The 20,166-nt window shown below is 50.0% G+C and overlaps 1 protein-coding gene across 1 annotated transcript in view; it reads left to right on the top strand.

Annotated features, from left to right (window-relative positions):
* The window catches only part of LOC308552021 (pseudouridine-5'-phosphatase-like), a 37,000-nt gene extending 18,114 nt beyond the window's left edge, over positions 1-18,886 (top strand). The window contains exons 2-4 of the mRNA XM_081126980.1: positions 4,123-4,341; positions 12,010-12,239; positions 17,432-18,886. Coding sequence (XP_080983106.1) covers positions 4,123-4,341; positions 12,010-12,239; positions 17,432-17,608 — 626 coding nt within the window. The 3' untranslated portion in view covers positions 17,609-18,886. The remainder of the gene's footprint in view (positions 1-4,122; positions 4,342-12,009; positions 12,240-17,431) is intronic.
* The last annotated feature ends 1,280 nt before the right edge of the window (positions 18,887-20,166 follow it).

Here is a 20,166-nt window from a genome sequence, read left to right as displayed (position 1 = left end):
TCTTAGGCCCCCTTCACCCCCCACGCCCTTCCCTCTGGCATCCTCCACACCGCTGTTTGTGTCCACACGTTTCAGTTTTATATCCCACATAGGAGTGACATCATATGTGGGTTCTTAGCTTTTTCTGCCTGACTCATTTCACTCAGCACGATATCCTCAAGGTCCATCCGTGTTGTTGCAAAGGGCAGTGTTTCACCCTTTCTCATGGCTGAGTAGTGTCCATCATGTGCATGTCCCACATCCTCTCTGTCCAGTCCTCTACCATAGGGCACTCTGGTGGTCTCCATGTCTTGGCCACCGTGAATCATGCTGCAGTGAACACGGGTGCGTATATCTAGGTGAATACATGTTTTGGTTTTTCGGGTATATACCCAGGAGAGGGATGGCTGGGTCGTATGGTAGCTCTATTCCTAATTTTTTGAGGAATTGCCAGACTGCTTTCCATAGTGGTTGTACCAGTTTACATTCCCCCCAGCACGGAATGGGGCTCCCTTTTCTCCACAACCTCTCCAACACTTGTTATTACTTCTCTTGTTGGTCATGGTCATTCTAACAGGTGCGAGGTGGTCTCTCATTGCAGTTTTGATATGCATTTTCCTAATTGCGAGGTCGAACATATTCATATATTTGTTGGCCGTTTGTATTAGAATGGATATGTTCCATGGTGTTTACAATTTTGGGGGGCTTCTGGGGCAGCCCCCACAATCTAACCCATCGATATTTCTATACGGAACTGGGTAAGGATTCACGCTAAGTGCAATAAATATTAGTCATTAAAACCAACCTCCTGGAATTCCAGATTTTGCTGCTAAGTGAGAGCTTTCCAGTTTCCAAGAGGATTAGAGAGTTGGGGACAGGATTTTGTGTTCCTGCAGCAGGCCGGGCAGGTGGCTACTGAATGTCTACGAAGCTTGTCTGTGTCAGGACAGTGTGGTACTTTCATGAGTGAATTCCAAGGATTTATGTATTTTTATTCAGCCTTAGAAGGAAACAACATAGAGGCCCCCAGGTGTAGCCTTCCTTAGGAGCAGGGATGCCTGTGACAGTTTAATAAACTTAACCTTGGGTGCTTTGCCTTTCCCCGTATGGGAACCAAGTGTGCTGCTCAGGATCACAGCACCCACCTTTCCGCCTGCCTGCCAGGTGCCCGGGCTGCCAGCTCCCGTCGCTCTCAGTGCACAGGTGACCTCGCTACCCGCAGCACCTGCCCAGGCCTATGCTGCCGGGGTTCCCTGAAGGGGGCGGCCCGCATCTCCCTGGGATAGTCCCCTGGTGGTCGGTGTGGCTGTACCACATGCTCTGTACCACGTGCAATGCCATGCGGAGCTCCCTGTGACGGTGCCCAGGTGGAGGAGCTGGAGGCGCCAGAGCAGGGAGCACACGCCTCCCACGGCCCCGCAGCTGCTCATGCTCCGTCCCTTCACTTAGCTTTGGGCCTTTTTCCTTTCACATGTGGCCCTTCAGTTTTCCCCGTGCCCGTCATCAGCTGACACAGTTACTGTAGGACCCAAGGAGTTACTTAATGACTGTGTAGGTCCTCGCTATGCCGCTGAGGATTTGGGTGATTTTATCTTCCTGTGCAGAAGTGGCTGTCTGTGGTCTCCTGAGGATTTATAATCCCCCAGCTCTGTCTTTTAAATTAAAAGCTCGACGGCATTTTAAGCCTTAAATAAAGTGTTTAAGGCCTTTTAAAAGGATATAGCTCTGCGCTTGGAATTCATTTTTCCCCAAAGTCCATTGTCCTTTCTATCCCCTGGCTTTACCGAGAGTCCTGGAACGTACCCAGGTCTTCCCGCCGGCCTGTGTTCCCTCTCCATGCCCCCAGCTTCTTTATGTCACAGCGTCCCCCCTTCTCACTGTGTGCTGGGTTCTCCAGTATCCTCTCAACGGAAAAAGTAGTTAGGCACCATCATTGTGTTTGTATCTCCTTGTGGGAACAGCAGGTAGAACCTATGGAAGTCGCTGAGCTCTTTTCAGGAGCCATTACTGGGTCAGCTGCAGACCTGCAGGGGGCCCTAAGGCCACGGCCAGCACAGGTGGTCATGTATGCGCAGCGGGGCTGGACTTGTCAGGGTCTGTGCACCTGCTTTTCTGGCTGAGCAGGGACAGCCTCAGGCCATCACCTCCTCGGTCCCTGAGCGTGTGTCAGAGCGACAGTGACAGGAAGGCCCCCGACGCAGCCATTCTGCTTTCCCTGGGGTACCTGGACGGACTGTCACCAACGGCATGGCCGTGAGGCTCACCTGCTCCTGATTGGCTGCCCTGGGGACCCTCGTCAGTCCTGCAGTGCCATGTCTGACCATTATCACAGACGCCCCCGTAAGGTCACTTCGACATCACTGGGGCTTCCTAAGCTGACCTCTCGAGCCCATGATTCACACGGTGACGATGGCGCTCGCTCGCAAGGACAGCAGCAGGGAGTGAGGCCACACCGAGTCACGCGCTGTGTGAGAGCCTGACTCAGGGCACTTTAGTCCTCACGATGTATTCCTGTGCCCTGGCACTGTGGGCTGTGCCCTTACTGATGACACTGGCACTGTGAGTGCTGTTTATACACTGAGTCTAAGTCTACAACAGGGAGCATGAATATAAACAAATGTACACATAGAGCACTGTTTATTGCACTGCTTCCGAGGCACTGGGCTATGCTTTAGCGCCATGGTCACCCGTAGTCCCGTTTGCCTCCTGTTAACCTGAAAAGGAGAGCAGGGACCTTAACCAACTTACCTGGGACTTTACCCCTGCAGACTGCCCCTGGGGTCTGATTCTGAGCCCAACTTTCACCATTCATCACACAGGCTTGTGAGATAACAGAAAATATTTGTACATTGGTCTCTGCCCTGATCCTGGGACAGGACTCCCTCCTCCCCCTCCCACCCTGCAGTTTCCTAGGAGGTAAGACACTAGCAGCACGTTTGTTCTAATGTTCTTGGCTCCTAAACCTCAGGAGTTGCTGGGTGAGAGGACCATCTTTTGCTCTTTGAGGTGACTCTGGGGGTGGGGCTTTCTGGATGGGGGCTGGTGACCAGAAAGATCAGGCCATGATCACAAGCTTGGAATTTTCAGCTGCACCCCAGCTGTCCAGAAAGGGGCTGGAGGAGGTGGACTTAGTGACTCATCTTTGCATGAAGCTTCCATAAAAATGCCAATGGGATGGCATCTTCCCGGTGGGGAGGGAACACGCAGAGCTGTGGGGAGAGGACAGGAAGCTCTGGGCCCCTCCCACACACCTTGTCCTAGGCTCTCCTCCATCTCGATGCTCACGGTATAATAAACGTGTAAATAGTTGAGTTTTCCTGAGTTCTCTGAGCCACTCAAGCTAATCAATCAACCTGAGGAGGGGTTGCGGGAGCCTCAGATTCATAGCCAGTCAGCAGCCCAGGTGACAGCCTGGAATTGCAATGGGCATCTGAAGTGGGGTGGGGGGCGGTTGTGTGGGCCTGAGCCCTTCACCTGGGGGATCGGATGCTCTCCCTGGGTAGATAGTGTAGAACTGAGTTGGTGTCAGGGTGCCCAACTGGTGTCACTGAATTGCTTGCCCCCCACATCTGGTATCAGAAATGTTGTGTGTCGTCCTGTGAAGGGAAGGAGAAATGCACGAGGTGTCTTTTTTCAACTCCAGCCTGTGTACAAAGATGTGTTCCTGTGTCTCTCACAGCAGCACCCACAGCTGGGCACCCCTGTTGGGAGTGCTTCCCTGAGACACTGGCTGGGACTCTTAACAGCAGAGGGCCACCGCCACCCTGTGTGCTGCTGGGGAGACTAGCTGATGACCTCCTGGAACATCGGACAGAATTCGCAGTGCATATTTACACTCACATATGTCCATGTTCCTATAAAAGACTATTGGGCTATACTGTGCATTTCATTTCTCTCTCAGCTTTTAACTTCCCACATCACAGCTGCAAGGATTGCCCTACAAACAGAGCAGGGTGCCCAGGTGTTGTTTAGGGCAGGTGAGCTGCAGGTCTTCCCACCATTGCCCCAGGTCTCTATGAAAGCTTTCTCCCTGACCATGACGTACCCTGTACGTCTATATGCTGATCTGTTAGGGACTCACTGTTAACATGGCCTGCACCCTAAACATTCCTCCTTCTCCATCTGTCTCACTGGTTTCCACAGACACCGAGCGCCTCTACTCCGTGGTGTTTCAGGAAATATGTGACCGCTACGGCAAGAAGTACAGCTGGGACGTGAAGTCCCTCGTGATGGGCAAGAAGGCCCTGGAGGCAGCCCAGATCATCATAGACGTCCTGCAGCTGCCCATGTGCAAGGAGGAGCTGCTGGAGGAAAGCCAGGCGAAGCTGAAGGAGGTGTTCCCCAGGGCGGGTCTGATGCCAGGTGCGTGCCCTCGCTGTGCCACGGTTCCCTGTGTGCCTGTTACACACTTGTCTGAAAATGCTTTCTTCTCTCAGACTGTAGGCTCTCCAGACGCAATTTGTTATATGCTGTGATTCGATCTTGCTGTTTGAGGGGCTTCTTAAAATAATACGCATTGCTTTCACCGAGTCAATGAGGCCAAAAACGTTTGAATTTTGTTTGTGTCAGTGTTATATAAAGAACAGACTGACAAATCTCACAGGAAAGTGGGGCGAGAGATTAACCAAAGAACTTATATGCAAATATGCACAACCCATAGACACAGACAATAGTGAGGGGAAGGCCAGGGTAGGGGCAGGAGCTGGGTGGAGGGTCAATGGGGGCAAAACAGAGACATACTCTCAACAGTAGAAATACATTTAAAAAAATTGTATATAGCCCAGCCGGGTGTGGCTCAGCGGTTGAGTGTCGACCTAGGATCCAGGCGATCGGGGTTCGATTCCCGGTCAGGGCACATGCCCGGGTTGTGGGCTCGATCAATGACTCTCTCATCATTGATGTTTCTGTCTCTCTCACTCCCTCTCCTTTCCTCTCCCTAAAATCAATAAAGATATATTAAAAAAAAATTTATATAAAGATAACATTCATGACAGAATTGCTCCCAATGTGACTTTAACATGTGACATTGCCTTTTTCTTGACAAAATCAAGTCCAGGATGAATGTTTCAGCAATGATTCAAACTTGAGCAAATTGATGATAAACAGGCAGCTAAATCTCCCTGGAGGAGCTTAATTTTATTTTTTCCAGTTAAAGGCATCATTCATTTTTAATGTGCCTGTTTGCATGCCCCCACCCCTCTCTTTTCTTGTTTTCCATGAAAAGGAAAGTTGACTTTTCTCCCTTGAGGCTTGTTAGCTGAAAATCTATCAGAATTGCCCAATGTTTCTTGCTGAAAGTGAGAAACTCAAGAATGTTCTAGGTCACAGGGCCAGAAAATGCTTAAAAATGGAATACTAGTTAGGATTCTTCCAGGAAGAAAGGTGAGAGACAGTGGGGGGTGGGGGTGGGAGAGAAACATTGATGTGAGAGAGAGAGAGAAACATTGATGTGAGAGAGAGAGAGCACATCGATTGGTTGCCTCTCACACATGTCCCAACCAGGGCCTGGGATTAAGCCTGCAACCGGGTATATGCCCTTGGCTGGAATCGAACCCCCAGACCCTTCAGTCCACAGGCCAGTGCTCTAACCACTGAGCAGAACAGGCCAGGGCGAGTCACAGCCACTTCTGAATGACCTGTTGTATATATAACATCCTGTATTCGACTCCTCTAGCTGCCTCATAGGAGTGGGATCGCGCAGTATTTGTCCTTTGGTGTCTGGCTCGTTTCACTTAGCAACGTGCCCTCAAGCTTCATCCATGGCGTGGCACGTGTCAGAATGCTCTCCCTTTGTAAGCTGAATAATCCGTTGTAGGGATAGACCCATTCTGTGTGTTCATTCATCTGTGGATAGGCACCTGAGCTGTTTCCACGGCCCGGCTGTTGTGATTAATGCTGCTGTGAACCCGGCGGTGTAGATACCTCTGAGACTCTGCCTTCAGTTCTCTCGGGCACATGCCCAGACGTGGGGTTGTTGGGTTGCATGGCAGTTCTGCTTCTAGTGTTTTGAAGAACCATCACACTGTTTCCTACGGTGCCTGCACGATTTTCTTTTCCCTGCAACAGTGCACGAGGGCTCTAACTTCTCCACATGTCCAGTAACACGCTTTATTGTCTGTTTTTGTCTTTTTGGTGGTACCTATCCATCCTAGTGAGTGCAAAGTGTTTTCTCGCTGTGATATTCGTTTGCATTTTTTTAGTTATTAATGGTGTGGAGCATTGTTCCATAGGCTGTTGGCCGTCCGTATATCTTCTTTGGAGAAATGTCTTTTCAAGTCCTTCGCCCGTTGTTTTAAAAATAGGGTTGTTTGTTTTTTTCTTGTCAAATTCTAGGAATCTCTATATATTCTGGATATAAAGCCCTCATCAGATATGATTTGAAAATATTTTCTCCAGTTTCATAGGCTGCCTGTTGGCTCTGTTGATTGTGTCCTTTGATGCACAAATCTTTAAATTTGGTGCAGTTTCATTTTGCTATTTTTGCTCTTGCCTGTGATTTGAGTGTCATATGTAAGACATCATTACAAAATCCAGTGTCATCAAGCTTTCTCCCTCTGTTTTCTTTCAGGAATTTTATAGTTTTAGATTTTATGGTAAGTCTTTAATCCACTTTAAGTTACTTTTGGTACATGGTGTGAGGTACGGGTCTGATGTCATTCTTTGGCCTGTGGATATCTGGTTGTCCCAACACAGTTTGTTGAAGGGATGGTCCTTTTGCCCTTGGATGCTCTTGGCTCCTTTGTTGAAGACCATATATGTGAGGGTTTATTTCTGTGTTCTCTATCCCATTAGTCTGTATGTCTGTCTTTATGCCAGTACCACACTGTTTTGTTTCCTGTAGCTTTGAATATGTTTTGAAATCAGAAGGTGTGAGACCTCCAACTTTGTTCTTTATTTTCACTGTTGTTACAGGTATTCAGGGTTCCTTGAGGGCCTGTGCAAATTTTCTGGTGGATTTCTGTATTTTTGCAGGAAAAATGCCATTGGGATTTTGATAGGAATTATTTTGAATCTGGGTAGTATCGACATACTAACAATATCAAACCTTGCAGTCCATGAACATAGGATGTTTTCCCATTTATTTGTATGTTCTTTGATTTTAGCAACGTTTTCTAGTTTAAGTGTCCATGTCTTTCACCTTCTTGGTTAAGTTTATTCATTTTTGGTGCTATTGTAAATGTAATTAGTTTATGTTTTTTTCAGATTGTTCATTGTTAGGGTGTGGGAAATAAACTGATTTTTCCAGGTTGAGTTTTAGTTTTGAATTCTGCAGTATTGCTGAGTTTGCTTCTTCATTCCAACACTTTTCTGTGTGTGGATGCGTGAGGGTTTTGTGCATGTAAGAGCATGTCACCTGTAAGCATGTATAACCTCACTTCTTCCTTTCCAGTGTGGATGTCTTTTATTTACTTATTTCCTTGCCTCTTTGCTCTCGGTAGGACTTTCAGTGCTATGTTGGCTAAAAGTGACGAGAGAGACTGGTTATCTTGTTTCTGATCTCGAGGAAAAGGTTCTGGCTTTTTAAAATTGGGGATGACATTAGCTGAGGGCTTGTCATATGTGGCCTTTGTTATGTTGAGGTAGTTTTCTTCTGTTCCTAATTTGAGCATCTGTATCATGAAGGATGTTGAGTTTTGTCAAGTACTTTCTCAACATCAGTTGGAGATGATCATATAGCTTTTTCCTGCATTTTGTTAATATGGTACATCACATTGATTTTTTTATGTTGAACCATCCTTGCATTCCAGGAATAAACCTGGCTTGATCATGGTGCATGATTCTTTTAATGTGCTGTTGAAATCATTTTGTTGGTATTTTGTTGCATATATTTGCATAAGTGTTTATCAGAGATATTGATCTGTACTTTTCTTTTCTTGTAGTGCCCACGTCTGGCTTTGGTGTCAGGGTGCCACTGGCCTCATAGGTTGACTGTGGGAGTACACCCCTCTCTTCAGTATTCTGGAAGAGTTTGAGGGGTATTGGTGCAAGCTCTTCTTTAAATATTTGGTAGAATTCTCCACTGAAGCCGTCTGGTCCTGGATTTTCCCTTCCTGATGACTGACCCAACCTCTTTACTAGTTATAGTTCTGACCAGGCTTTCTATGCATTCTTTTTTTAAAAATTTATTGTATTGTTGAGAGTATTACAGATGTCCTTCATTTTCTATGCATTCTTCATGTGATCTTGAGGCGTTGTATGCTTCTAGCAATTGACCCGTTTCTTCGGTGTGATCCAATTTGTTGGCATAATCCTTTTTCATATCTGCCTTCAGTCCTTTTTTCCTTCTGTGACATTTTACTGTCTCCCCTTCATTTCTGATTTTTGTTGTTTGAGTGGTCTCTCTTTTTTATCACGGTCCATCTGAGAATTTGTCTCTACAGTTACTGTGTGACCTGGAGTCTCATGGCTTAACACACACACGCCCATGATATGTCCCCGTGCAAATTCCTTTTCTATCTAATCCTCTCGAGCCTTTCAAAGGGTCTCTAGAATTTTTGTCCCGTTGTCTAAGATTCAGGTTGAGGTATGTTCCACCACAGTTCCAAGAAATAGGATGTCCATCCGGCCAGCCTGGTGGTTTGGGTGGGATGCTAACAAGTCTATAGTAGGACATTTACCTGGTGCTCCAATCAATGTAGTGTCCTCACTGGGTATCAGTTAGAAAGGTGCCCATCATGGATGATCCTAGATGACAGTTAAACCCAGATACCTGCACCTTAGAAGTGAGCTAGGAGTTAGTGCTTCACAGAGTTAGTCCTGCAGAATTCACCTGGATGACCTGTCTTCCTGGACCACCCCTTACACACCAGAGGGTTGAAGGAGCCATTCAAATCTTCTTATTCGATGCACCTTTTTAGCATAAGAATTTTGTGTGTATTTATCTAAACTGTTACTAGTCTTACAGAGGAGAGGAAGCACCTTTTAGTAACTAGTTCCAAAGTCAGTCTTTGAAAACGTGAGGTCATTTCCTTACACCACACTCAGAAGGCAAACGAAACATGAGGAAAAAACTCAGATAACACCAGAAAAACTTACCACTGTCACTTTTCTAGATCCAGGGGTTCATTCTGTCCACTCAGCTTCATTCCCAGTGTTAAACTGTGGATAACATCATCCTTCACTTGTGTTTCTTTTCTTTCTGGAGGCACCTTCTGTAGCGTGCTTCAGGCTGCGGAAGTCACCTTGAGCTCATTAGCAAAGAAGGCTGTCAGTTAATTAATTCAACATTTTTCTGTGCTTTGAAGGTGAGAGCTGTGGCCCATGCAGGTGTTTAGCAAGTTAAATTGCAGGAATGGATGGCCTATTGCCAGAAGAAATCGTGCCTGAGTATATGCAGGGGTGTGTCCCTTCTGGGCCAGTCACCAGGGGTGTGTCTCCAATCACCAGGGAAATAGCCCCTGATTATATGCAGGGGCATGTCCTTCCTGGGCCAATCACCAGGGAAACAGCCCCTATTATATGCAGGGGCGTGCCCCTCCTGGGCCAATCAGCAGCCCCTGACTATGATGTCAGCATGCGCTTGTACTGTCTCATCAGCGCCTGAGAGTGTAGGGCTGACCCAGGGGGCGTGAGCAGCCCTGACACCACTAGCAGGACTGCTCACAGCCTGGAAGCCCTTCTCCACGCTTGTCCAGGTGGGAAGTACTTTTAACCCCTATGGTCTGTAGCTCTTCACCAGGTGACTTAGTGGTGAAATGTAAATGGATGGTCATCCACGGGTTTCATCATTTCCTGAAAATAGACATCTTTTAAATTGTGACAGAGAGCACCCTGGGTAGAAAATGGGATATTTATTCTGTTTATAAACAACCAGAGGGATATTCGACCTGCAATGAGGAAGGGCATGGAAGGGGCAGAGCCCGTCAGACATAAAGGGAACATCTCCCTACTGAGCTTCCTTCACCTCACCCCCTTTTACACACAACCCATGAGGTACTGGGGCCGTCTTCTCCAGGGACATAGTCACTCATGACAAAGGCTCAGATGCCAGCGTTTCCAGGTCTGCCCACAGACGGGCTAGTTTAGGTAACAGCTTCCACTGGTCACAGCTCCCACCTGTGCCCCGAGCCCACACAAGGGGGGATCCTTCCTGCCTTTCCCAGCTTCTGGGGGCCCCAGTGTCCCGTGGCTCATGGCTGCATCTCTCCAACCTCCGCGCCTGTCTTCAAGTGGCCGTCTTTCCCATGTTGCCTTGTCCTCTCCTTATATGGACAGTAGTCATTGGACTTGGGGCCCACCCTATAAATCCAAGACGGCCTGGGTGTCAGCATGGCCAGGCTCAGGTGAGGGCTCTCTTCTCTGCACCAGACAGCCTCTCTCTCACTGTGTCCTCACAGGGTGGACAGAGCTCTGGGGGCTCCTCCTCTTCTCGTAAGGGCACCAATCTCATCACAGGGCCCCACCCTCATGACCCCATCTAACTCTAATCCCTCCCAAAATGTCTAATGTCCCTTTGTGACCTCATCTTTAACCCATGCCTTACATACAAGTGTGTGTTTAACATCCAGATATTTGTGAATTTCCAGATACCTTTCACTTATTGGTGTCTGTTTTTATTCCATGTGATCAGGGACATACTTTGTGTGTTTTCAATTATTTTAAAACATTTTAGAATTGTTTCCTACCTGTGGACACAATGTTGTATCCACGTGTCTGTTACTAACATGGCCACCCTGACTCTCCTTTGAGTAGTAGGTATATAAGGCTCTCAATCCCTTTATTTTTAACCCGCGTGTTTATATTTCACATAGGTTTCTCACAGACACTATTTGCTGGGTCTCACCTTTATTTGTTTATTTTTCCATTCCGACAGTGTCTAACTCGGGCATATTTGTAACATTTATGAGGCTGTCCTGTAAGGTCCCTCTCTGCTAATTCTGTCAGCCTTGCACTTCGGTGTGCGACTCTGTGGACCACCTGCTTCTCCTGGTGTCTGCTTGTGTTGTTGGCTTCCTTGCAGGCATAGAGGTCCCTGGTTGGATACTGGACACTGAGTTTTACATCAGCAGAGGCCCCCTGTCCCTTTACCTTTAAGGAGTTTCCCGGTGCCCTCGCGAGGAGCTGAGGCCCACCCTTCCCGTGAGCATCTCACAGGACGGCTTCTCTACGGGCCCGGAACTCACAGCGTCACTGCCTGATGGCAGGTGTTGCCTGTGTGAAAACACGACTGTGTCTGTCTTTGCTGAGGCAACTGAGAAAGCAGGGACCTCGTGTGCTGCAGTGACAAACAGCTGTGATTATGTGATTAACATACTGTTTTAGTTGAACCCTGCGCTCTGTGTGGACTGGACATCCCTGTCATCATAATCAGCTGTGATGAGAGCTGGACAGCCCTGTCCCTTTCATCACGTTTCCAATAGGCTGTCCTCTCATAACTGCACCAGGAGTAATGGCATTAACCTTCGTGGCCCCGACTCGGCCTCATAGCTAACAAGGGCGTGGACGCTCCTTCCACCTGGCGACCTGTGCCGTTGGCTGAGGGAGGCAGCTTTATTACACTCTCTGCCCCTTACTCTGGTGCTGCCTCTGTCCCCCGACTGTGAGGCCGCCTCCCGATTTCCTCTCCCAGCAGTGGGAGGGGTCATCCGGTCATCCTCGGGCTTTTGTAGAACATAGAGTTCCCCGGAAAACACCAGGACCTAGTCCTTGCGTATTCATGGCTCCAGAAACAAAGCTGGTCTCCAAGGCCTCTGCAGGTCTCCACCTCCCCAGCCCAGGGTCCACGCTTTCGTAGGACAGGCCCAGCAAACCCAGTGTCCTTTCCTTCCAGGGACATTGCCTGAGGTCCTTGGGGAACAGCTAAGGCCCAGGTCGCTGAGTTGTGTTTTGTTTTGAATGGGGCCATTTGGGAGCTGATGGTCCCCCTGAGATGGTATGTGTCAGGTCAGATCAGATCCTTCCTGGGCAGAGGCATCCACGTGTTGGGGTTTCCGAGCCCGCTGAGGGGCCGTTCCCCCGATTCTCTGGCCTGTCCCCCTCCTCATTAAAGCCTGTCCCCCTCCTCACTGAGGCCTTTCCTCACCTCCCCAGGGGTGGAGAGGCTGATCCACCACCTGCGAGAGCACCGTGTGCCCATGGCCGTGGCCACCAGCTCGGGCTCCGCGTCCTTCCAGATGAAGACCAGCGCGCACAGAGAATTCTTCGGCCTATTCGACCACATCGTCCTGGGGGACGACCCCGAGGTGCGCAGGGGCAAGCCTGACCCAGACATTTTCCTCGCCTGTGCCAAGAGGTTCTCCCCACCTGCTCCTGTGGAAAAGGTACGCACAGCAGGGGTTGGGTGGTGAGTCAGGGAGGAAGGGCGACGTTGCGGGGGTGGGGGTGGGGGTATTGTCAGGGGACACTCTCGAGGTGGGGTTTGTCTGTGTTGGGTCCTGTGTTTGAGGTGTTGTGGGGGCATTAGTCAGGGAGTAGCGATTTCCTGAAAGGTTTCTCACACCTGCTACCCAGGGACCCCGAGTCTGGATGACCGTGTTTCTTACACAAGTCACAGGCTCAGGGGAGGTGACTCAAAACCTTCCACAGGCAGTGAGGGTCCGGGGCACTTGGAATGACCTGTTCTTTTGGTCGAGGGCCCAGCTTACTGCATGGGACCTATAAACGCAGGTGTAACTGTGTGACTGGAGGGCCATTCTTGGATTCTGACCCCAGCTGGGCGTCCTACCAGTGGGAATGCTGCAGTGTTTGTCCCCACTCCACTGGGACACGGTGCCTCACAGCTGACCCTAAATACTGACTTTCCATGGACAGCATCTTCTGCATAATTTACCTGTCATCCTGCTGTGTACAAATAAGCAAACACCACACCACCTCTGAATGTGCCTTCGCCATCGGCCCGAGAATGGGAGATGGGGCAGTGTTAACACTATTCAGGGAGGTGTTTTCCAGGTGCCGACCTGTGTTGACTTCCCTTCAGTGATAAGACAGCTTTCCCTTGTAGAGAAACCTCAGGCAAGGGACCTACAGCCATTGAATTTTGGGGAGGCTTTGCTGTTGGGAAGATATGGTGAGTTGAGAAAATGCCTCTTCCTACAGCTGTTGATGCTCAAAATGTCTTCAGTTCAGAGCAGTCCTTAAGGCCTGTGGCATGCTCTGGACCCCTCCAGCACCAAGAGACCCGGGCTTCCTTTCCTAGCCTCCAGGGCTCCTTTTCTGCCCCCCAGTGCTCACCGTCCAGCTGCACACCAAGGCCTGTGCCCACAGAGCTCTCCCGGCCTCCTCCTTTCTGCGGGACCACCTCTGTTCTCAAGTCCTGCCTTCACCCCAGCTGGTTCACCTCCCACGTGGCCTCAGGGCATATCGCTTCCCAGGATCCCTGGTCCGGTTCCCACTTTCACCAGCTGCTCCCATGGCTGCCCCAGGGCCCTCGCGTCCCGTGGGAGCATCCAGTACTGTGATCCAGGTTTTCACCTTCTCACTCTTGGCTCCTGTGCCCTCCAGCCCTTGAGGCCTCTTATCCCAGGGCTGCCTCTCTCTTCCCAGTTCCTCCCAGTCCCTGCCCCCCTGCCTGGCTGCCCTGCTCTGTTCCTAGTCCAGATCCCCCCCAGTGATGGTGACGGCCTCAGTGCTGAGAACCTCCGGGCTCCTTACCTTCCAGACCTTGTGCAGTGTGGCCCCCTGCTGGTTGCACCGTGGACATGACCCACCACGCATGCCCCTGATTATGGGAGGGGTTGTGCAGCCTTCATAGATTTTGCCCCAGTCATAGACAAATGGACTGTGCAGCCACTGTTAGGCCTAGAACACATATCAAAGGCACATATCTCACTCTTGGCTCACGGGCCCCTGGAATGCTCCATCTCCCAGTCATGGGAAATGTCATTCTTTCTAAATTAAACCCCTCCAGCTATAGTTTAATTAAGCTCATCTGTCCTGCTGGAGACGGAATCCAGATATACTTTAACCGGCCTGGCAGAGTGAAAAGAACATTGAATTCTGGTACCCGAGCTCTGTTCCTGAGTTTCCTGTCCTGCCTGGGTGACCTTGAGTTCACCTCTGAACTCTTGGCCCATGTCCTGTGCCCGTGACAGGAGAGGGCTGGGCCCACCGCTGTCCTGGCTCGGACACTCTGTGGCCCCCGTGTTGGTTGGGAGTGTGTCCTGTGCCAGGCTGTAGAGGTCAGTGTGGGGAGGGCCGGGCTGGTCCCCCAGGGAACAGGAAACTATTTAGAGAGAAAGAGGCAAAGTTGAACCGGTGAGACTCTTCACTAGCTGGATGTGCCAGGTGGAAACTGTCTGAGGTTTCAGTTTGAGTGAGGAAACACTCCCTGCTTTTCTCTGTGTGAGACACAGGCTGTACTATTTTAGCTCCTATCTTTTAATGGTTTCATCGCCTGTGAGGAATAGGGGAAGCCTTCCCGGTGACTCTGGAAGATTCATTCTTTGGTTTCAGTACATAGACAGGCCTTCTGGGAATATTCATACAATATTGAGGCCTTAGGGGTCCTTAGAGGTGCATTAGGTCAGGGGAATCAAGGCAGAGGAAACTGGAGAGTTTTACAGGTGCTTCACAATGTAGACATAGCTTTGCAATTCTGCTCCTGAGGAGGGGAGGGCAGGTGCTGTGCATCACTGAGCATCGAGTCCCGTGGGGAGCCTGGGGTGTGCGGCCACGGAGACCCAGCATGGGGTTCCCCTCCCCCGTGTGCTGCCTGGTGTTGGTTTCTGCGTTGTGTGTGCTGCTCTGTGTCATGTCTGTGATAGCAGCTGCTGGTGGGAGGCCCCACACGTCCCATTTCCTGCAAACCTCCCCTCCTGCACCCCCCACGTTCCAGCCACCGCCTCCTGTGCACTGGGCTCTCAGCTTTCAACAACGGCAGGTGCTGCTTCAGGGTGTCCACATGTCTGAGGCTGAATGCTCATTTGCTGATGTGACGGGCAGCCGTCCAGCTGAGATCCTGTAGACATCTTTGACAACCTCGCAGGGAAGTGGGTGTGTGGGAGGAAGGAGAAGGGGTGTCAGGTGCCGCTGGTGGAGTGTACCCACCCAGGGCTCTGTTGCTCTTTCTGGGGCTGAACTCCCGTCACTCCTGATCTGTCAGTTGCATGCCCATGGCAAGGGGCTTTTGTGCAGGCATCCAAACAAACGGGCTCGTCCGTCTGCCCAGCATTCCCTTGAATCATTTTGAGAGCTCTGGCCAGACGCATGGCCAAGCACACCTCTCAGATGGCCTCTCCTTGTGTGAGCTGGGCAGGTCCCCTCTTCCTGCTCAGTAGCTGCTGCCCTGCTGCTCCTGTGCCCTGTGCTGTCGGCCTCCCTCCATCCCTGAGTGGCCACATCCTTCCTGGTTCAGAGCACAGCCTGTGGTTGAGTAATAATTCTAAACTGGGGGGACGTGATGGATGGACCTCACAGAAGCCGGGAACCTGCGCCTCCTTGAGAAATGTGAGTTTCAGGAAGAGTACGTGCCAGTCGTGCCCGTCCTGGAGCTGTAAACACCACCAAGCTTTCCTCGCCATCCGGACAGCCCTCCTGTCCTGTCCTGGAACCATCTGCAGGTGCACAGAGCCACCGGGCTGCACATGCTCTCAGAGGAGAGTGGATGTGGCAAGCCCTTTGTAAGGGCCACAGTTTCCCAGCTGCCTGCCTTCCCTCTCACCTGCCTGCCATGCTCTCCGGAAGGAACCACTCACAAACGCAGAGCTAAAGTGGCTCCCAGGCCTGCAGCCAGGCACAGTTCCCCACAAGGGATCCACAAAATCTCTCACTCGGCCCCAGCCCAGTTTTTACAAGGGGGCTGCACAGACCTTCAGCATCCTCAGAGAACATAAGGAATATCTCCTCCCCGCCCCAGAAAAGGTCACTGGACATGTAAGTGCACGCCCACGGTCCCAGATACAGCAGTTGGGACATTTACAATAAGGTCAGGTCATAGCTTTAAAAGACGGGGGCAGCGATATCACCCACAGAGTCTCTGAATGAGACCACTAAGAACACAAACCCGGATGGTCTGAGCAGACTCACTTCCATCTCAGACAGAAACCATGGTCTCCCTGGAGATGCAGAGAGAGAGCTTGATCAGAGCTGGGGTTCAGGAGTTCTCGGGAAGTTGGCCGTGGGACTGTCTGCCTGTCCAAGACTCCCCTGTTTCAGCTCTGACAGCCCCGTCTTGGGCAACCAGCTCACTCTGTGAAGGTCGCCCAGTAGTCTCATGGTAGCAGGACCTGCAGTAACTCATTTAGTTCTCAACTCCGCCCTGTGGGGTGAGCCAGCTAGCGACTCGACTCATCGTAGCCCTGATGGAAATGGGGGGAGAGAAGGGGGTAGGAAGGAAGGAAGGAAGGAAGGAAAAGTCAGTGTACCTGCTGTAGAACAGACCACCAGCAAAAACTGTGTGCCTGGGTGTGTGTGTATGAGAGAGAGACTGTGTGTCTGTGTGTGTTGAGCTCCTAGTGTTCAACGGCCCCCACAGCTGGTGTCCCTGAGCCTTTCCCGGTCACCAGCATGTTGGACGCCAGCCACTACACTGGTCATAAGGCGGGGAGACACTTATGATAAAAGGCTGGAAAAAGAGCTGAGGGGACAGTGGAAGGCCCCCCCCCCCCGCATCCTGGGAGTTCAGGGTCACGTAAGGAGAGCAGTGGGACATGGGAGCACATCAGAGTGGCGACAGGAGGGCCCTGCTCACAGGTGTCTGGCCCTCACAGAGTATTAATCGAGAGACTGAGTGAAGCTGCTCTCACATGCAGTATGCGGGGTTGCAGGGCCTCAGGGGATTCTTGGTGCCTGTTTTCCTGGGATGGGGGTGCCACAGCCATGGCACTTGGACCCACAATTGAGTGGAGCTCGGGTCTCTGCCTTGGAGCCTGTCTTGGTGGGAGACCTGCCTTGGCACGTTCCCGTGGTTGCACACTCGGGAGCTCCCCAAGAGCACCGTGCACAGATGCCCCATTTTACACGTGCCTGTGCGTGAGCATCAGTGACCCTAGGAAAAAAGCCAGTTGACTTCATAGAGGAGAGAGATGCCCACAGGCACCACCTTCTGGTGCTAATGACAAGGACTTGTGTCCCCTGACGCTGGCACACGCAGGGACTGAACTTTTCATTCACATACCCTAACCGTTTAATTCCTGAGCTCAAACACTACCAGCTCCGAAGTTACTTAAAAGCGTGTTCCCCCCGCCCCCCAATTTCCTCTCATGCTCAGTTACTGAATGAACAGAGTTTTGTGATTCGAATAAAAAAGTTTTAAACCTAGGAGCCCGCCTGGCCACCCAGCTGCACCTAGTTTGGATTTTGCCTTGGGGGCAGCTGTGGAAGCCGCCCCCTAATGTAACGGGTGTGTGGGACACAGTGTGCTCTCCTGACCACAGTCCCTAACCTGGAAGGACAGTCTCTTCATGTCCGTCTCCATCTGCACGAACCCAACCGGCGGAGATGAGGTGATAACCCTGGTCTAGAGTCTGCTGTGGACAAGGCCGTCTCAACCTTCTGTCTCTCCCTCACCCCACAGTGCCTCGTCTTTGAAGATGCTCCCAATGGGGTGGAAGCGGCCCTTGCTGCTGGGATGCAGGTGGTGATGGTCCCTGACGCAAACCTGAGCCGAGACCTGACGACGAAGGCCACTGTGGTGCTGGCTTCCCTGCAGGACTTCCAGCCCGAGCTCTTTGGACTGCCACCCTATGCATGAGAGGCCTGCCATGCCGCCCTACCTGCTGCGCTCCTCTGAGCCTGGCCCCACCTACAGTGCCCAGCAAAGAGCAGGGGAATCCCTCCCACATCGCCCTGTGGACAGTCCTAGCCTCAGGACTCCTGCAGTTTCTGTAAATGTTAGCAAACCCCAACCTGACCCTGGAGAAAAACCACACAGAGACAGCCCAGAACATAGGTCCACTCTGTCACCTGAGTCACCTTGGAAGGATTGTATGTGAGCAGTAACATACTAGCTGTATACAGGAAATATGTGTACATACATGCATGTACACGCTTGCATGTGTGTATGTACCTGTATATACATACGCATTCCTATGTATGTGCAACATTCCCAAGACAGATGAAGTTATATTTTTCTACACCTTGACCAGCACATGTAACATATGTACATGGATATGGATACACTCTAATGTGTATATATTGTATGTGTGTACATACTCTGTATTTATATCCATTTGCGAGGCTCCACGCATCCATGTTGATCTTAACCTGCTGTGGCCACTGAGAGCAGAGAGGTGGCCTTTTTTCTGAGATGTAACCTGAGTGGGGAACCTTCTATGGATGAGCCTCAGGAAACCAGTGTCCCCATGAGCACACTAACACTCTGTGTCCTCAAAGAACCTCTGCGGCCCTCTGCTGGGAGACTGGCTAAGAATCATATTGTCTGTAGAACATAGCTCTGGCCTGCATCTCATACCCGGGCTCGTCTCCGCATTGCCGAAAGCTCTCTACCTCAGACAAGTCACCTCTTTCCCTTAAGAACACTTATTTTTCTGACGCGTCCTTGGATGTAAAGATAATCTGACTTCAGGAGATGTACTTGGTATCACTTAGAGCCACAGCACACCTTTGGGATAATTCATCAGACATTATACTTTGGCCATGAACCCCTTTTTAATATGTGCTCCGCCTTTTGTGATTTGAAAGGCATTCAGATGGGAAAATGCAATCATGGGGCGTCCCTACTTCCTACACCTTCCATGTGGGCTCTATCTTTGTCATCAAACTCATTTTCTACTCTAAGTTGCAGAAAAACCGTAGCAACGTCTATGATGGTCTGGCGGGGTGATTGCAGGTCAGGGTGGCCCCTGCTGTGGACCAGTTTTGCCTGGTTCAGAAATTCCTTTTAGCATTTCTGATTGCTGGAGACGCGTCTGTTCTCTGAATTCCCTTTCCATCGACTGCTTGTAACATCTTACTGGTTCCCTCACCGGTTAATTTAATGGAATAAAAGTCTTGACACCTGTTCAGGTTATATTGGTGTGAAATTATGATTTTTTTTTACCTTTTTCTCTAAAAAAACCACTATCCTCTAAGAAATGGAAAACGTAACTGTGAGTCATTGACCATTTTTCTTAAACAGCACTCATACTGTATAGTGTCATAGTGGAGTGTAGACAGGATTGTCTGTTTTACCCTGTGGGGTCGTGGAGTGTAGACAGGATTGTCTGTTTTACCCTGCAGGGTCCTGGAGTGTAGACAGGATTGTCTGTTTTACCCTGTGGGGTCGTGGAGTGTAGATAGGATTGTGTCTTTTATCCTGTAGGGTAGTGGAGTGTAGACGACATTAAGTGGAAGAGTTAATAGTAAACCAAATCAGAGCAAAACAAAACAGGGTAGATCTTAGGGTACTTGTCTAGTTAAACTTGAATCATAAAAATATTTGCATTGGGTTCTTGGACCTTTTCCCAGGGCCAGGCTCGCATCAGGTGTGTGACGAAGGATAGGCAGGGATGGGAGACTGGCAGCCAGTCCATGCTGTGGCCCAGTCTCATTTGGTGGCTCCTTGAATCCACTGAATTTTCCTTGCATCTTTTGACCAAGTTGTCTTTGAAGCATTACGTACATACCCCTCTTTTGCTGCTTCTCCACCCTATGGCGGGTGCCTGTCTTGTTCAAAGCCCTTTCAAGACAGCAATCCTGGCCCCTCCCTGTGGAAGCTCCGTATTAAAGTCTTGCTTTTGTCCACTGCCACAGCCACGAGTCCCAGTTTCACGTGGATTTCTATAGCACTGTGTGTGCAATGAGTATTTTTATGTTAAAGTATCTCCAATTATTTACCAAAATGCCAGCAATGTATTTCCTTAGGGGATGGAAATTATAAAGAACTATTTAAGAATCCTAATAGTATCTAATCTCTTAATAAAAAACCAGGCCTTGGGAAATGTAGTCATATATATTTAATTACATAAGACCTTGTAATAGGCATGGTGAATCCATAATAATATTATGCAAAGCCACTGAAAGTGGTGTATTTTCAAAATCCACGTAGGGGGAGAATGGGCATGCCTTCCATATTTTAAGTCTGAATAAGTGAAAGGTAGATATTTAACTGATATGAAGGATACCTGTTTCTCTAAGTCAATGCTGTCCTGGGTGGTAAGTTGACACATTTAAAAGCCAGGAACAAGCAAAAAAGGGAATCCTGCTCTCTGTAAATTTTTATCATTGTTCCAGGAATTGCTTTCCCCTCTGCAAAAGGCTGTTCTCCACACTCCCCATCCCCCTACCACCCTCACACACCCAGTGAGAATG

Source organism: Miniopterus schreibersii (genome assembly GCF_964146895.1).
Source record: "Miniopterus schreibersii genome assembly, chromosome: Y".
Classification (NCBI taxonomy): Eukaryota; Metazoa; Chordata; class Mammalia; order Chiroptera; family Miniopteridae; genus Miniopterus; species Miniopterus schreibersii.
This window is presented reverse-complemented; position numbering and strand designations above follow the sequence as displayed.